The sequence below is a fragment of the Protopterus annectens genome, chromosome 16.part0, assembly GCF_019279795.1.
Source record: "Protopterus annectens isolate FY-2018-M chromosome 16.part0, PAN1.0, whole genome shotgun sequence".
Taxonomy (NCBI): Eukaryota; Metazoa; Chordata; order Ceratodontiformes; family Protopteridae; genus Protopterus; species Protopterus annectens.
The window spans coordinates 244,187,859-244,206,263 of NC_056750.1; the positions used below are offsets into that span (position 1 = coordinate 244,187,859).

Here is an 18,405-nt window from a genome sequence, read left to right on the forward strand (position 1 = left end):
GAAATGTATTTCTGTCAAACAGTTTAACCAGTTCATCCCTTTCAAGCTTGTTGGACTGATTTCGGTGAGGAGCACATGGGCCTTTCCAGAAAACTCGTCCCTGACAGAGACGCTGAATGAAGATACCATCATCATTACTGGCTAGCATGATACCTCTGTCTAGGTACTGCAGCAGCTGCTCAGTTGCATTTCGTTGTGCATCCTCCTCAACACAATCTGCAGGTGGCAGAATAATCCTCTCCATAGCAAGGCCTGACAGTCCATTTCGGCTCTGTGATGGAGAAGCAGAGCAGATTTTGCAGTGCTTGGTATCAATTGTCTTTCTTTTGACCTCTTCTCCTCCATAGTAAACTGTCAAAAGCATGGAACACAAATCTAGAACAAGAAATCACAACAGAGTGCATAAACCATCTGTGTGCAAAACAACCTGATTTTTCCAAACCCCCATTATTCATCCTTCCCAAAAGTAAATCACTGACAATTATTTAGAACATGTGTTTTTAAGTAACAAGACTTAATTAATGAAGTACTGGTCAAGATGATCCACTGTATTTCCTTTTGGCCATGACCCAGTTCAAAGCCAAAACAGAGTAACATGTACAACTATCATCATCTAACACTAGGACACCCATTTCCCTTAAAACATCTTTTGTATCAGGTGGTATTATAGTGACCTTAGAAATGTATATGGTAATATGTCACCACTACTGCCCACAGTGAGGCAACATCTGAGAACTCTAGATATCATGCTCTCCCAGTCACTTTCTACCTCTTCAAATGTGTCTATCCAGCCACCCAGTACAGGTGCAGAACATGCCTCAGTAGTTTGAAATACAGCCCTCTCTCTCTCTCTCACTCTCTTACTGTCTCCCTCACACACACACACAAACCCACACACAGTCACACACACACACACACACACACACACACACACACACACACACACACACACACACACACACACACGCGCACACACACACACACACACACGCACACACACATGCACACACATCTACCAATACACACACATGCAGACAAGCACACGAATGTGTACGCACACATAATTACAAGCATGCATACTCGCATACACATTCACACATACATGCGTACAAATGAGTGTGCACACTCATAAACACACTCACGGGTCCCCTTCAGATGATCGAAGTTTTAAAACTTAAGTTGTGAACGGAGATCTCCATACAGCGCAGAATGGAAAATTTTCCCAATTTTGTCTTTCTTTTTCTTTCAGGGGTTCGAAGTTTTGAAACTTCGATCATATGATTTCAGCCATATGAAATTCAAAGTTTTAAAATTTTTATTCATCTGTAGTAGAACCACACTCACACACATACATGCACAGATATGAATATGGACACACACACACACACACACACACACACACACACACACACACACACACACACACACACACACACACACACACACACATCCCTGCACATGAATGCAGATGTGTACACATAGCCACACACACACACACACACACACACACACACACACACACACACACACACACACACACTGTTCAGAAGCAGCGAGGCAGCAGAAAAGACATTCAGTTCAGTTTCATTGTTTTTAAACTATTATGTTTTTCAGTGAGGACACTAATTTTAAGACCTCATTTAAGGTCTTTGTTATGATTCTGCAGTCAGTGTTCCTTTAACACCACATAGTTACACCCTGACTGCTATATAAACAACAGGATATAAACAACAGTAGACATTCTACAACAAACAAGACATGAGATACTGTACCTGAATGCAATACCATAGGAGTACTTTCCACCTTAATGTCCTCTTGTACCTCACTAGATTCTGCACAAAAGAAGAAGGACAAACGTTTATATTCATATTCTTTATTAAAGTACTTATTTTACATATGGCTTTAGAGAACTCTGTACAACAAAACTGTAAAAACCCTCTCCCTTGGCTACCTACATACATTAAGGCTATAATTAGTCAAAACAAAATAACTTGTACAGGAAACAGACTTTTTCTTGTAGGCTAGAAATGAAAAATTTGAAACACTGGAATATAATTACTATTTTGCTGTCAGCATTACATTTATTCATTATTTATGTCTGATAGCTTAGGCGAGAGGATTAAAACTGGGCTATTAAATAGCCTAACAGCAAGATGTTCTCCCATTCGATTCTCGGCTGGAGCGCCTTCTATGTGGAGTCTGCATGTCCTCCCCGCGGTTGAGTGGTGTTCAAAGGACATGCATGAAGGGGCGTGCCTTCGTTGAAGGTTGGGCATTGAGCTGGCACCTCGGCACTGTAAAAATCTACTGCCAATCATTAGCAGATCGAAGTTCCGCTGTGGCGACCCCTGACCGGGAAAAGCCAAAAGAAGAACAGTCTCCATTAGATTTTCATATGAATAAGCAAGTCACTTTACCAGATAGTTATGCTCTCTCAGGTCTCCCCTGGAAAAAGGTGTGTCAAATTAAAGTAAATCAATTTATAGCAATACAATTTTAAGACAGCAATATAATGAAATGGATAAAACAAATGTAGCATTAAGAGTAGTATAAATAATATTGCACAAAGCTTGTGAAATTTTACCTAATAAATGTATTGTATTATTTGTTACAGTTTTTGTATTTAGCCATTATGTTTATATGAACTGATAATGTTTATTTATGCAAATCACATGTATAGTTGTGCTTTTGGATGCGTGTGACCACAAGCATACACACACACACACACACACACACACACACACACACACACACACACACACACACACACACACACACACACACACCTTTTATTGCATAAGTTCTGCTTCTTCTCCACCCACCGGCCCCAACCAGACTGGTGCTTTGGTTACAAGCTTAGCATGTGTGTAGAATCTCTGAACGCAGAAGATGCCACATGGCCTAGTTTGTTCATTCTGGTAAGAAAGCAATGATGGTTACAGTAGCTGGTAAAAAGAAGCACAGCGATGGTACTGCGTGACTCCTGGTTAGCTGCAGAGACAAACTATGATAGTGGATGAACTTCCATGCATGACTCCCCGCTGTAATACTACAATATTTGCCTGGTTAAACGGCTCCATTTCATCACACATCAGCTGCATATAAAGCAGTGTCTTCATCTTCCTTTTTCCATACTGCTATCAACATCTACAGTACTCACAATACAGAAGTCAAAGGACTCCTCCATGGAAATGCAGCTTACTTTACTGTGTCACTCACTGCATACAACACCAGAGAGGCTTGCCTCAAAAGCAGGCTGACACAGTGCAGTCTTTGCTGTCCCAACCAGCAATGTTTGCAGTTGCAGTAACATTTGAAAAAGACAAACCATGTACAGAGTTTTATTCTTCTCACTCTAGTTCATAGGTTCATAGGTTCATAGGTTCATACTAGGCTATCTGCCCGAGGGCATTTACAAGCCTAGCCCATAGTTTTGTGGCTTACGCCACCCCTTTAGTATGGGGAACTATACCCATTATTTTGCTGTGCCTCTGTCGAGCAGTGACACTGAGGTAATCCCTGGGGTATATCTGCGATCTCTCATCCATTGGTCAAGATTTCTCTTGAACAAGGCCAGCGAGGTGCTCTGCCTCACATGTACCGGGATTTTGTTCCACAGCATAGGGAGTCTTTGGGTGATGAATCTATCCCTCCAGCACGTCCTATTAATAGCCGTGTCGAGGTTTAAGTCTCCCGCCTGGGGGCAGATTTGTAGCATGTGATTTCTATTTTATTGCTTCTAGGTACTGCTATGCAGAAGATTAAACAAAGTGCTGCAGGCCTGAAAACAGAAGCTTAAGACATTATAATCACTACAATTTGCACTGGAAAAACATAATTCCTGATAAGCAGCAAAGTAAACATGGTACTACAGGACTGAAAGGGGAAGTCGTCAATATCATAGTCAATGTCACTTGACTGGAAAAGCTGATACATCAGGTTAAAATGGAAAGTAAGACTTTATCTTATGCCTGAAAAAACTAGAAGAAATATATGAGGACTTACAAGAGCTTATTTCCACCCTTCCAGAAGAGAAAGAAAATTACAATCCTGTTGCATTTGTAGAGAATGGGATGCGACTCTTAAGCAAGCTCCTTGCAAAATCCTCTGAGAATCCATGGATGTGTATCCCAAACCTGCCCTCCCTGCACCTCCTATGATAAAATTATCTGTATTCAAAATATGTGGATAAACAAGAGATAAACAAGGTTTGTTAACTGCAGCCAAGTGATATAGGTCTACATAAAGCAGATGTCTGTTGAATTTCAGAATATAAAGATATTCACACGACAATAATCTTGGCTTTCCCCCAAGCTTACAGTAACACATTCTATTGCCCTAGGAGTATTAATAAATGACCACAGGCTTTCATCTACCTCTGCTGAAGGAGCAAGGAATAACCTTCCATGTGAGATGGCTGACCCATTCAAATAAACTGTTTGCTTGTTTGTTTAGCATTTCTTGGCACTGGCCAGTATTCTTAGCATAATGATGTGTGTCTAGGCACTCTGCCGTTTCCTAATGCATTTTACCTTTGAGACAAGGCCTTGTTTCTAATTACCTTTAAACTGTGAATGAGGGCCATTATTTACACAGCAGATTTTCCCTCATCAGTTTAATTCTATTGAGTGCTCTCTGAGGTCAGACTTCCATTAACTTTTTTATTTTTTTATTATTTTATTTCACATTTGTTTACCATGAATGTCCATCTGGGATAATACTCCATTTTCAAGGGGATGCCCAGAAGAAAAGCTCCACATTGACATAATATGGTTACAGTTAGTTAGTTATAAAAAGAGTAAAACAAACAAATGACATATTAATCAAGTAAAAATTCAACTTCAATTCATATAGTGTGAACTTATAAATACATAGTGCAGGTATTTTAATAGATACAACAAAATGAAAAAGAAAAAGTATTTAGACGTTGCAGTTCACAGAGACAACATTAAACACACAGAGTATACTCATTGGAACACCCATACCTCTCAACTGTACCTATTGTTGCAGAATTTCTAGATTTTTGCCTCATATTTTTGGCCTGTTTTTCTTAAAATTGTAGTTTTCTGGCAACTTATTGGCAAATCATTAAAGATTGAAGTTAGAAAACAATGGCAGACATTTGAGATTTAGACTTCATACCCTTCAGAAAATTTATGCTAATGGAAAACCTGTTATTCTATCAACTTTCTAAGTTTGTACGAGCAATATTTAAAATTGTCCCTATTTTGGGGGCATTTGTCCCACTTTTATTAATGGCTTTGTCCATATTTCTTGCTCTAAGAGGTTGAGAGGTATGTAGACACCTAGTAGGGATCCCTTTATTTGTAGGTGGTAGTTGTCCTGGCTGACATGAATTTTTACCATTAATATGGTGCAGGTAAATCTGGTCTATTTTATCAGCAAAGATAGGCCGACTGTGACTGAGGTGCTCTTCTGGATAGAGCTATTAGGATCTAGATTTCATGACCATGACTGACCTGCTATGTTATACTGATATATATGAGTTCTATGAGCAACAGTTTGTGAATTTTGGCATAAAACATAAAAACTTGCATACATATAATCACCAAATTTGGATCTAGGGCTATTGAACAAAAGTTTAACAGTCCGAATCCACAATCACCGAACACACTTTAACGAAAGCGCTTTCACCGAAAAAGTGCTTTCGTTAAAGTGTGTGAAAAAAAAAACATTAAATTTACATTTTTTGCAGGGGGGCAAGCCCCCCTGCACCCCGCACAACCCCTCCTACTTTAATATTCTCACTCCGAGGTTACACTACAGTGGGGAAAAGGAAATTTTCCTTTATCCACACCGTAGTACAACCTCCGCAACAGGCATACTTACGTGAAAGTGCTTCTTCAATGAAAAGCACTTTCACGCAAGTATGCCCGACCGAATCTGTTTCGGTGATGTTGCCATTCGGGGATCTGTACGGATCCCCCCAAATTTATGTAGTCAAATCCAACTGGAATTTAGAAAATGTATAAAACTAAAAAAATAAGTTCTTCCTCTCGGCAGTAAGCTCCCCCTGCACCCCCTACATGAATGAATCCACTCCCTGCATTCTCTTAACTTATATATTCTCACTCCACGGTCTTTCCTACTCAGAGAGGGAATGACCGTTCCTAAGCCAATAAAATAGTGCTCTTTCTTGCTGTCTAGTGGTACTGCAGAGCTATTGGGCAACTATTAAATCAAGCAAATGGGACTTTTTCAGCTCAAGAACAAGCAAACACACCTTGAGTGAATGACGTTAAACTGGCCTTGAAGCATTGTCTGAAACTGTACTGCTTATGTTTTACAGGGCTGCTGGCCAGGATGACTACAGAATCCAGCCATGTATATGGGGGGGGGAGAGTCTTTGTACTTATAATGTGAATGGGTTGGTCCTGCTTCAAGCCCTTGTTAACTGTTATGCATTCAGGGAGGTTTGCGTTGTACGCTTGTTGTGTGTAACATTGTGAGTGGATTTTGGGATGGAAAGGCTCCTTGTTCTTACCAGAACTTTTAAAGGGAAGTTCTTCAGACCTACTACATCAGTGTTAGTTATCATCCATTGGTCCTATGCTTAGCTGTGCAGGAGGTACAGTACAATATCTACCAGTATTAATGGCACTGAGGATGGATACAGGTACCTAAAATGCCCTTTGAGTCTGTATCTGGGTTTCACAGAAATCACATCTGCCTTAAGACAATTTGGCCTGGATCTACTGGAAAGAATGTTTCTGTTATTATGCTTCCCTGGAGAGCCAAGTGAGGTGTGATGTTGGTATCTTAATAAATAGTGACTGTGGTTGGGTTTTAGACACTATGTCAGCAGATGGTGCAACCAGGTTGTACTAACAAAAGAGATTATTAAATGGTGCTGCTGTCTGTTGGGTTTGTGTAGTGGCATGACAGAGTTCATCATTTCACGCATGGTATTACATCACAAATCAGGATATGTAGGATTTCATCATTTCATGGAGTTCCTACAGCAATGCAAATGACCCACCCTCATATTAGTAGGTAAGTTCCCCCTGCTAGAACATAAAGGGGGTTGTCTTTCTAAGCACACCAATGAAGCTGAAGCTCTAATTTGACAAACCCATATGGTAGAAAGGACCGAATGACTAACTACACTTCACTGAGTGTTAACTGTACAAGGTTTTAAATCATTAATTTCAATTCTCAGCTGCTGAACTTGTCAAGTACTTATTCACACTCAAAATCACTGTTGGTTTGTTTTTGCTTGTATGGCAACATTCAGTGTATATTTTCTTTTTTACTTTTCTCCGTGGATGTATGACTGAGGAGTTATCATATTTAAGTAAGTGATTTGGTTGAATGAAGCCCCAACATGAGGGGTGCAGAGAGGTCTAACCCTGCAAAAATATTTTTTAAGGATATTTCAAGTTTTGTGGCTCAACCAGTTTCTTTAAGAAAGGGGGTGCAGGGGAACTTAAGTCCCTCGATCCCAGAAAATAGTTGTAGGGAGCTTGCACAGAGACAAAAGTACTTTTTAAGATGATTTAATGAGTTGAAGCCTAACATTTTTTTTCCATTTGAATCTTCAGCTAGCTGAAACTTTGAGAAACACAGGTGAAGCAAAATTGAGATGTCAAGCAATTTTCTCAAAAAGCTGTCTAAGAATTGCTCCTTGAAGTCCTAAATTAATTTTTCTTACTTTCTAAGATGCAGTTCCAACAGGGTTTTGGACTCTATATTCTATCCTGTCTTCAAGGATTCCTTTTGTAAATCACCTCCATTGCCTTGAAAAAAATAATGCTTTACCATACTTGATTCAACCCTACAGCATAAATCTTTAGGGCCTGAATTCCATGCAGTCAAATGAACAGCTCACAAAGGGACCATTATAGTTAATTTTCAGTGCTTAGCAAAGATTTATATGAATAAATGCACACAGATTCACACACACAGATACACACACATACACACAAATAAATGTATGCAAACACACACACACACACACACACACACACACACACTGCCTACATTATATCCACACTTGTCAGAAGTAGTTGCTCCTCTAAGACTTTTATTCAGTCCATGAAAACCTGACCTCTGCACAAGCTTACTATGCCATTCTTCTTGCTAACAAATTGACATTCCATGTCTCAATAACAAATGTAGGTCTGTCTCTGTCATTTCTGTTTGACTGGGAAAATGCAAAAAGATCAATTACTTGACTTGTTGAAGAAAGTACAGGAAATAGACTGTTTCATCCTTGGATACTGATCAAGAGGCTGCTCTCTTTTATGGCAAACTATATTTGTCAGTGAGTATCACACCATCCACAAACGTGATCAGTTAGAGACTGAGGATTGTGGCCTACCAACGCTGGCAGAGAAATATGCACACTGGTTAAGTGCACCATTTACATTGCGAGACACAAAACAGGGATCTAACTTATGTATGACTGGTAAGGCCTTGTGCTCCAACAGACCCAGTGCTGAACTACACAAGCTACTTTCTGATGAAATTTCCCATTACTCCTGTATTTTTCTAACATATCCTACCAAGTGATGTTTGGACTGCCCAACTGCTTTTGCAGAGATCACTCAGTCTGTAGCTATGCAAGGATCCTCAATGCCATGGGTCCTATGGACCCATCTCCTTCATAAACATACAAATCTAGATAAACCTCTGGCAAACATACTACAACAAGTATGAAACTGCCTTCTGAGTCATGAGCAAACAAATTTTATTTCTGGTAAAGACTCCTCCATATTTTGTGATCCAATACATCACTGCAGAAGCTCCCACATTAGGAGGACTTCAGGTCATGATCATCCTTGATCGAGAAAAGGCCTTAACAGAGTGAGTTAGACAGTCCTAAAGACCACACTAGATGAAATAGGCTCTCCTATGAATTTTAGATAATGGATTAGAAATTTGTATTCCAATTTCATAGCAGTCTGAAGAAAAACAATGAACTTGAGGGTCATATTCTCCATCCTGAGACCAGCAAGGTGGTCCATTTTCTCCTTGTTTCTCTTCAGCATATCCCTAGATCCCTTAATCTCCTGGCAGGTGGAGCCCCCATTAAATTGGTCCCCTTTGCAAATGACATCCTTTTTACCCTGAACTCACCATCAGCTTCAACTGAATAGGAACAGCGACTGATTGGCAACTATATGTAATTGTCCAATTACAGACAAACTATCAATAAAAACTGTGTCGTACCCTCTATCCAAATATTAAAGAAAGTGATCCAGCTCAGTGGGGTCTCAAGTAGGCCCCTCAACATATGAAATATTTGTCTGTTTACATACCGATCATAGCTTGCTGTGTCGGTACACTCCTGACCTTGTCAGAAATAGGATCCTTGATAACACAGACCACTGAATTTCTCTCCCTCCATCAGTGGTGCACAGAGTTAATACTGTTAAAAATATATATTTAGGGCACACTTAACTTACTTGATGTGCCTGCTGCCAAAGATACTCAAATAAAGAATAATTTCCATGGGTTTATTTGAACACTGTATGTCTAATTGCATGGTGCCAGGACCAGAATGGCCAAAAATTGGACTGTGCCACTGCCAAAGGTCAACTCAGATTAACTGTTCATAAGGTATGCTGTCTTGAGTTATGCCATGGCTACCCTTCTGAAATCATGCATAAGACTCATCTATGGAACAATGAGATTGTTCTGATATGTGATATACCCCAAATAAGATTACCTGCATAGAATTTGTCTTTTTAAGAGTAAATTTGTTGGTCCTCAGAGTAAGGACTTCCCCCTTGTTTTCCAATATGATAGCAAATGAGGTACAATACAGCAAAATCTAAATGTGGCAGAGAGCAACCCTTAATGAATAATCCTCTGTTTCCTCTTTCTCAGCAGTTAGAACTGCAGTTGTCACATCTGCACTAGAACCATAAATATTGAAGGGTCTAGATATTAATAGAACTCACCTGGATGACTGTGGTTTGACTCTGAAGATTTAAACCACCCCAGCTGGCTGTGCTCTGATAGCTTAACAACACCAGCATGTCATCATCAAGAAACTGGCATGCATCCAGCTGAGCTCTGATAGCTTACTAACACTAGCATGTCATCATCAAGGGACTGGTATGCATCCAGCTGTGCTCTGATAGCTTACCAACACCAGCATGTCATCATCAAGGGACCGACATGCATCTAGCTGTGCTCTGATAGTGTACCAACACCAGCATGTCATCATCAAGGGACTGGCATGCATCCAGCTGTGCTCTGATAGCTTAACAACACCAGCATGTCATCATCAAGGGACTGGTATGCATTTTATGGTCCAGCAACATTTCAGGCTGGCTACAGAACTGTAAGACATGTCCAAATTTAAGGTTGAAAAAATTTACATCTGACTTTTTCTAGCAATGTTTCTCCAGAAACTAAAAAAAAGATCAGATTATGTGAATAGCACATAAATCCCCTGATAGGACATGATAAACTTGTAGACAATCAGTTAGAAGTTCTGACGCTCACAGTAAGGGTCAAATCAGTCTCCATGGAAATTTGGTACAATACATATTTTCCCTTGCTTTTCATAAATAAGGCTATTACATGTCCTGGTAGTTTTCCCAGAAAATGTGGAGAAATTCTAGCTGACGTAATCCACATGCTATTGTCCAGTTGTCATTGCATAACACTTCAAACGAGAATAATGTTTTAGGCAATTCTGATGCCTTCAGCAGTGTTTATTAGGGAGGTTTTTGTACCACAAAGCATATGCACTGCACAACAACGTTTTTTTCCTTCTGTTCTATTCCTCTGGCACTGGAAAAGATTGAAAATCTAGACATTTCAAGCCACAAGGACTGAAATGTGGAGCCAAAATTGAACTGTGTCACCATCAATAACTTAAAATGGGCAAATGAACTGGACAGAGTGAGCAACAGAATGCATAGTGACCTTCTTCTCTAGTTACCACAGCACAGCCGTTATGTCCTGCTATAACTTAGTTAACTGTAGCTACTTCCTGGAGTTACTGCAGTTCTTGAGTAGATATCTTGGAGAACACCAATGACTAGTAAAAGTGTTGTAGTCTAGGGTGGGGTACAGATAGGTCTTCCAGATTAGGTCTTAAGTAACATGTTCCAGTTTTAATACAGGAAGGTGTCACCTTTTGCAGGCTGCATCTCCTACTATTGCATAATTCTTTCTTGCAGTTGTGTGCCATGTATATTTTATATTCTTAAATAACTTAATCAAGAATACTAGCCTGAAAAAAATGAGTTAGTATTACATTGAAGGTTGGGAGACACACTCAACTTCATGTGCCTAATACAGATGAGGGGACAGAAGGAAAAAAAAAAACTTTATTTGGTGACTACCTAAAATCGTTAACACAGCTAGCAACTCTAGCCTGAAAGATGTAACTCAAGTAATCTGGTTAACATAAAGAATAACAAACCTATTTTTCCTACCATAGTAAATAAGTTAATTGTGGATTATGGGTCATAACCCACACCCACTTCTATACTTTACTGTAGTGGAGTCCTGCAGGTTAATTTCAAGAGCAGAGTTATGCTGGTCCACACAGGAAGTGAACTTGTAACTAAGCTATGATGGTATTAGCTCATGTTGCATATACTCCCGTAAGTTTACATCATCACTAGGTTGTGACCTTTTACAAAAATACAACCAATAATACATAGCCAAACTAGGTAAGGTTCTGCACAGAACGTGTTTAATTTTTTTTTAATAACAACGTAGCATACAATTGTAAGTCTTCTGGTTGGTCAGTACTTCACACATCATCCGACCAATGTGGATGTTTAGGATGTAACCATAACAAGACTTCTGTTCATTTCTGATTTGTCAAGTACCATGTAAACAGTGCAAATAAAACTCAATGGATTAAAGAACTTTCTTTTTAAGAATATGTGCGACAGTTTTAAGGACCTTCCCAGACTTCATTTTCGATAACTTGTTGTGGATTAATGGGCGCATTTTACTGCCATAGAAACATGTTAGATTCCTAGTGGCCCATGATCAGAAGTGGTTCGTAGAAGCAGAATTCCCATACCAAGTACTAGAAAGTAAATATAACATCATATGTACCCTCCAGGGAATTAAATCGGTTGTCATTCACTGCACTGAAAAATTAAGCTCATCAAAGGTCATTTGGTTGAGCCTAACAGAATGAAAAGGCTACCAAACAAAACTAATATACTCTACCTTAATATCCTGAGAACTTTAAGTTTAGGTGGCTATAATGGGGACCAATAAAACAGTGCAGCGAGCTGTTCTCCACATAAAAAAAAATGGTTAATCAGTTGTCCGTTTTTTCTGTCAGGCTCAACCAAATGGCTTTCAATGTTGTTGTTCTTCTTTTGGCTTTTCCCGGTTAGGGGTCGCCACAGCTGAACTCCGATTCTCTAATGATTGGCTGTAGATTTTTTTATGGTAACGAGGTGCCAGCCTGACGCCCAACCTCCAACAAAGGCACGCCCATTCATGCATGTCTTTCGAACACCACTCGACCACGGGGAGGACATGCAGACTCCACACAGAAGGCGCTCCAGTCGAGAATCGAACAGGAGAACCTCTTGCTGTGAGGTGACAATGCTACCGCTGCACCACCGCGGCTCAGATGGCTTTTAATGTATCAGGCACAAATCATTCAGAATGCATTTTGCAGACTCATCACAATAGTAAAATGTGTAAGTAAGGTAGAATGCACATACAGCTAAGGAGCAAACGTCAATTCAAACTATAAGTAGAACTGTCCTGGAATAAACAAATCCCTCATTTTTTTTTATTTATTTTTTTGTACTTTATCCACAAGCTTGAGATATAATTTCAGTGCACAGGAAAGGACCATACTGGACCATACTGGACCATACTGATCAAGGAAACGTAATCAGTAACAAGCCTTCTGTATTGTGATTATGGCATTATAAAGGTTATTAATGTTCACAAATAAAATGCAACTGCTGCAGTGTACAAAACAACATACATACACTGTGGAAATAATTGTTTAGTTAAGTAATTCCCCTCCAAATAAAAAATGAACAAAAAAAATAATTTCCTTCATTAAAGTAGCAGTTTCTCCCAACAGGACAACAAGTTTGTGTTTCCCCTCATGTTCTGAAATGCAATAACCCAAAATGTAAGCAAAACTCTCCCGCTACCCTACCCAGGAGGATTTGCATGAGATTCACACCAGCATTTACACTTCTTCACAGCTCAGCAGCCAGTAATTTGAGATGAGCTGAGTAAACAATTGTTACTTCCTGTTATCTTTGAAGAAGCAAATCAGTTTCCTAAAGTAATGTACTTTTTTCTGTCCTTTTTTTTAACAAACTTTTTTTTAATTTCATATTGATTTATACAAGGCAATCAGACTCCGTGCAAATATAGCAATACTATTAGCAGTCTGTACACAAGGTGTATTTGTGATGTATTATGGCTGTTTAATGTTCTATGGGTTGGACTACAATGGAAATTGCTACTCTGTAATTGCTACTCTGTAACTTATGCCATAATCATTGAGAGAATTGTTTGTAACTTCAGTATTTCCTAAGTGGAACAAGCAAATGGTGGAGAAAATAAGTTACCCTGCAACTTGAGAAGATCAAGTAAACATTTCTACAAGAGTATGAAACGTGGGCTTCATAAATTCAGTATTTCTTTCATGATTAAGCATATGAATGAAACTACAGTTCATTGATGCATTGCATGCATCCGAGCAACTTCAAATAAGGGATGGTACATAACAGAAGAAGCAGATGTGATAATAAGAGTTCAGCAGGTATAACAAGAGGATGTGGTAAATTGGGAGGGTGAGGCTCACAAAGCATTTTATTTAACCAAACAGGAAATTCAGATATATTTTAAACAGTCTAGAAGCGAGGTGACAGACTTCAGTCTTACGAAGTTTATTTATTTATTATTATATATATTTTTTGAAGCTGTGGATAGTTGCTACACACACACACACACACACACACACACACACACACACACACACACACACACACACACACACACTGATGATAATCAGTTTAAAACCAAAATTGAATGGCAGGTGCTAACAATCAGCCCATAGTTACTACACTCCCTCACTACCTCGCATTGCGTTCAACAATTCTAATCTTTTGGCATTTACTACAGTTTTCAAATGGAAACTATAACAGATGTTATGAGTTCAGATAGCAGCAGAAAAGTTCTTACACAACAAATTTTGTCAGCTTGATTCAGTCTTCCACCAACCAACCTGTCCTATAGGAGTGTCGTAAGACTGTTTTGGATTTCCTGCTGTATCAGGTTAATCCTGGAAATGAAATACTAAGCCAGGTTACATGTATGGTTGCCTGGCACGGATCATGATATGGAAAATGAAGTGGCATGTGACAAATATTTAGTGAACAGTAAATAACCACTAATGCAACAAAGCACTCATGAACATGGCATGAGAAATCATTACCTACTCTGCATGTGAACCAGCATTTGAAAAATGATACTTTGAGAAATATTTATTCAAAGTAGATGGAAGTATACACCATGACTTCTGCTGCTTTGCATGCAACTGCTGAAAAAGAGTATGCTTTAGCATACCTGTTACTCCAGAAATGCAACCTGTTCTTGTTTTACCAGTGTGGAATGTATACCCCTTAATGAGGATAAATGGAAGTTGTCATATGATCTCTGGAGTTGTCTTTTAAGTTTGACATGCTTATTATAGCCATTAAGTCATTTAAACTTTCTTTTTTTTTTTACTTTTACTTTCAAGATGTAGCACATGCATTTGTGAAATAAGCTCTACATGGCTAAATAAATAACATTTAACCTAAGGAAGAGGAAAAATGGAAAATGGCAACCACAGGTAATCTGACTGCATCTGATGTGAAACCTGGGAGGGAATGCTGCAAGACAGGAATTTTTTTTATACATCAGATTGCAAGTTAATACAGGGAAAAAGCCAAATTTCTCTGTGTAGATCAAAGATGAATGTATATTTAATGAAAATACTTCCGACTTCTGAAAAAAAAAACAATGAAAATACCTATTATGTAAAAATCACTTTAATCCCATACCCACCTAAATGCCAGGCAGACACAAACTGTACTATTTTACCAGGAATCATTACACTGACTCAGAAAGCAGAGCTGGGAAAATTAGTCAGAGACTGAAGAGACAGAGACATTATGCTGACATACAGGACTGTTTGTGGAATTAGCATACAAGTGAACATATTAAAAAAAACTTAGTGTCATAAAATGACCTAATAGTTGAACATTCTTTAAATGTTGTTTTAGTACTGCATGCAAAAAAGTGTACAGGATTTATATCAATGAAAACAAGTGGGGGGTTGAGTTTATTGTGAATTTTCATAAAGATGAGATTCACTTTTTGGATGTTAAGTTACAGCATCAACCAGATAATACATTAAGCACCACTGTTTATAGAAAATATCCACAATACAACAGCTTGTTTCCATCCCAAACATACAAGCAAAAATATCCAAAATCTCAATTTTTGCGTTTAAAGAGAATCTGTTCATCACAACAGGATTTGACACATTCTCATCAAGATTTAGCTAACAGGTTCCTAGCAAGGCGTTATAGTATACAGAATGTGAATTTGGCCATGCAATGGGCAGATAGCAAACCTAGGTCCACCTTATCACAAAATAAACACTCATCCAGGAGGGATAACACAGACACTTTGAGAATGGTCACCACATTTGGTAGGAACACAGCCTCTTTGACTGATGTAATTGAGAAACATTGGAACATTTTGAAGGCAAATGAGGAATTGTGTGACATTTTGGGGGACAGATGTTTATATTCCTTCAGGCGGGGTAAAACACTAGGGTCTCATTTTTCTCATTATAAAAAAACTACTGATCGGAATGCTATTGACTATCGAACAACATTAACAGGAGAGAGACTGGTTGGTTCATACCCTTGTGGACACTGTACCTTCTGTAAATATGTTTTCAAAACTAAATCATTTACTAGTAAAAACACCGGGCAGGTTTTTGACATGAACTTTTATGCCAATTGTGGAACAGACTGGATTATATATCTGGCCACCTGCACTTGTCAAGCCTTTTATGTGGGGCAAACTTCTAGATAATTTAGGTGCAAGATGTCAGAACATCTAGGAGACATTAGAAATGCAAGGGCCACTAATGCTTTATAGAGGCACTTACTTGTTCATCAGATTGCTAAATTCACCTTTACTGCCATTTATAAAATATCGGGCAATAGATCTTTTAAAACAGGGTGGCATGGTATATTAAACATGAAGGAAAGGAAATGGATTGTCAAATTAGGGGGTTTATTCCCACCGGGATTAAATGACAAACTAAAGGGGTTGGTCAACATTTCCTTTCATGTCATGGGTCTTGATACTTTCAATCCATAGACTATTTTATAGGTCTAGTGTCATTAGAAAGTATAAGTAAACAGAAAAAAAGGGGGAAAAAAAAGGAAAAAAACTTCTTGTTTAACTTTAAATTCTGTTTATTGTATTTCATTTTCATTGTTGAGTATCAGACTGACTAATCATTAGTCAGGAAATGTCATCTGTTTTTAATTTAGAGAGACTATATATTGCAGTCCCTGCACTGCCTTATTTTATGTACCACTGATGAAAGCAATATGCTGAAACCAGTCTGGTCTCTTTAATAAACATTCACGCTCCCCAGGTGCCGGCTTTCTTTTTTTGCTTCAGCAGAGTGGGTTTTAGCAGAAGTTTACCATTAAGAAAATTGGCTCAAGTCAGAGCAGGTGTTTGGGAATTTGGAACCTTTTCATACTTGCAGGAGATCTGGGGTCTACTTCAAATACCTTTTAGAAGTACTTAAGTTTGTGTGACACTTAACTGAGCTCTATTTTTAGGGGCCTGCATGCTCACCCATTTTTTCCTCTAGTGCAGCTTGCAGTAGGTATGTCCCCTGCTGGGTAAGGTCATAGTGCACTCTTTTATCAGTCTCTTTTATTTATAAGCATTTAGTAACCTCAGCAATAAAAAATGAGAAGAGTTTGTTCTAAAATGTAAGATTGTATTCAGATGGCAGTCTGATGAACAGTTATCCATGGTTATCGGCAGTTTACATAGACCAAGATCCAATTCTAATTTATATGAGAAGTCTTTTATTTTGATTTGATGGATACAGTATGGTAAGAGGTTAGGGGAGGCCACGGTAGTGCAGTGATTAGCATTGCCACCTCACAGCAAGAGGTTCTCCGGTTCAATCCTCGGCTGAGGTGCCTTCTGTGCGGAGTCTGCATGTCCTCCCTGTGGTCATGTGGGTTTCCTCTGGGTGCTCTGGTTTCCTCCCACATCCCAAAGACATGCTACAAGTGGAATGGATACTCTAAATTGGCCCTAGGCATTAGTGCGTGCTTGCGTGTGCCTTCCATGGAAGGTTGGCCATGAAGCTGGCAACTCGACACCGTAAAACTCCACTGCCAATCATGAGCAGACAGGCGATCTGCTGTGGTGACCCCTAACTGGAAAAAAGCTGAAAGAAGAAGAAAAAGATTATGGTAAGACATTACATGTTTAGTCAGCAATGTGGAGGGTACCCAGGTGCAGACATTTGCTCTTTATAAAATTTGGGAATGTCCAAGAGTATCTAGTGTTTGAGGGTTTGTGAGGAATAAAATAAATAGTTGTTTTCAGATTTCACTCCTGTTCACCAAATACATTTTTCTAATGATCAATTATTCTACCCTCAGAGGACTAGGAGTTTTTTTTTTCTGTAGCAGCTTTTTCAGCTTTCTGTTATCATTTAGCTATTTATAGCCTTGCCCTAGAAAACTCTTCAGAAGCTGACTCCTTCTGAAGAATCTGGGTGGTTGAGGAAACCAGGCCTCATTGCTACAGGCTCTCACTCTAGCAGCTGTGACAGTTATAATCAGGGCCTCTCACCTATTTCTCCTGCCAACCTATGGTTTAGTGTCCTAGGACTGCTGAATTGCTGATAAGGCACCCATACTAACATCAATTTTACATTGGTTTGTGTGAACCTTGTGTACTATAATGTTTTACATTCCAGCTAATCTAAAGTATGTGATACTGACATTTTATCCTTAGTTTGAATTCTAAGTATCTTTTTGCTCATGCCCCTAATGATGGTTATCAAGTTTTGTGATGTTTTGCTTGTTCAGTAAAGTTTTTAAGTAAAAAACAAAAATAATCTGATAAAATATGTCGAGCATATAAATTAGCTTTTAACCAAGAGACATCTTTGCAACAATACCCTTTACTTTAAGCAGAAGACCTTCCTGCACAGTTGGCTGGGGGTCACAAGTTTTCAAAATGCCACATAAATGAATTTATTAACACCTGCATCTGGATGATAACTAACTAAATGTACTCATAAAGGAATGTTTTATATATATATATATATATATATATATATATATATATATATATATATATATATATACATAC

At 38.7% G+C, this 18,405-nt stretch overlaps 1 protein-coding gene across 1 annotated transcript in view; it reads right to left on the minus strand.

Moving 5' to 3' along the window:
- The window catches only part of LOC122790810 (interferon regulatory factor 8-like), a 198,885-nt gene that overhangs the window by 26,421 nt on the left and 154,059 nt on the right, over nucleotides 1-18,405 (minus strand). The window contains exons 6-7 of the mRNA XM_044058435.1: nucleotides 1,773-1,832; nucleotides 1-375 (exon numbers count right to left, since the gene is read on the minus strand). The exon at nucleotides 1-375 is cut by the window's left edge and continues 6 nt beyond it. Of these exons, the coding sequence (XP_043914370.1) occupies nucleotides 1-375; nucleotides 1,773-1,832 (435 nt within the window). The remainder of the gene's footprint in view (nucleotides 376-1,772; nucleotides 1,833-18,405) is intronic.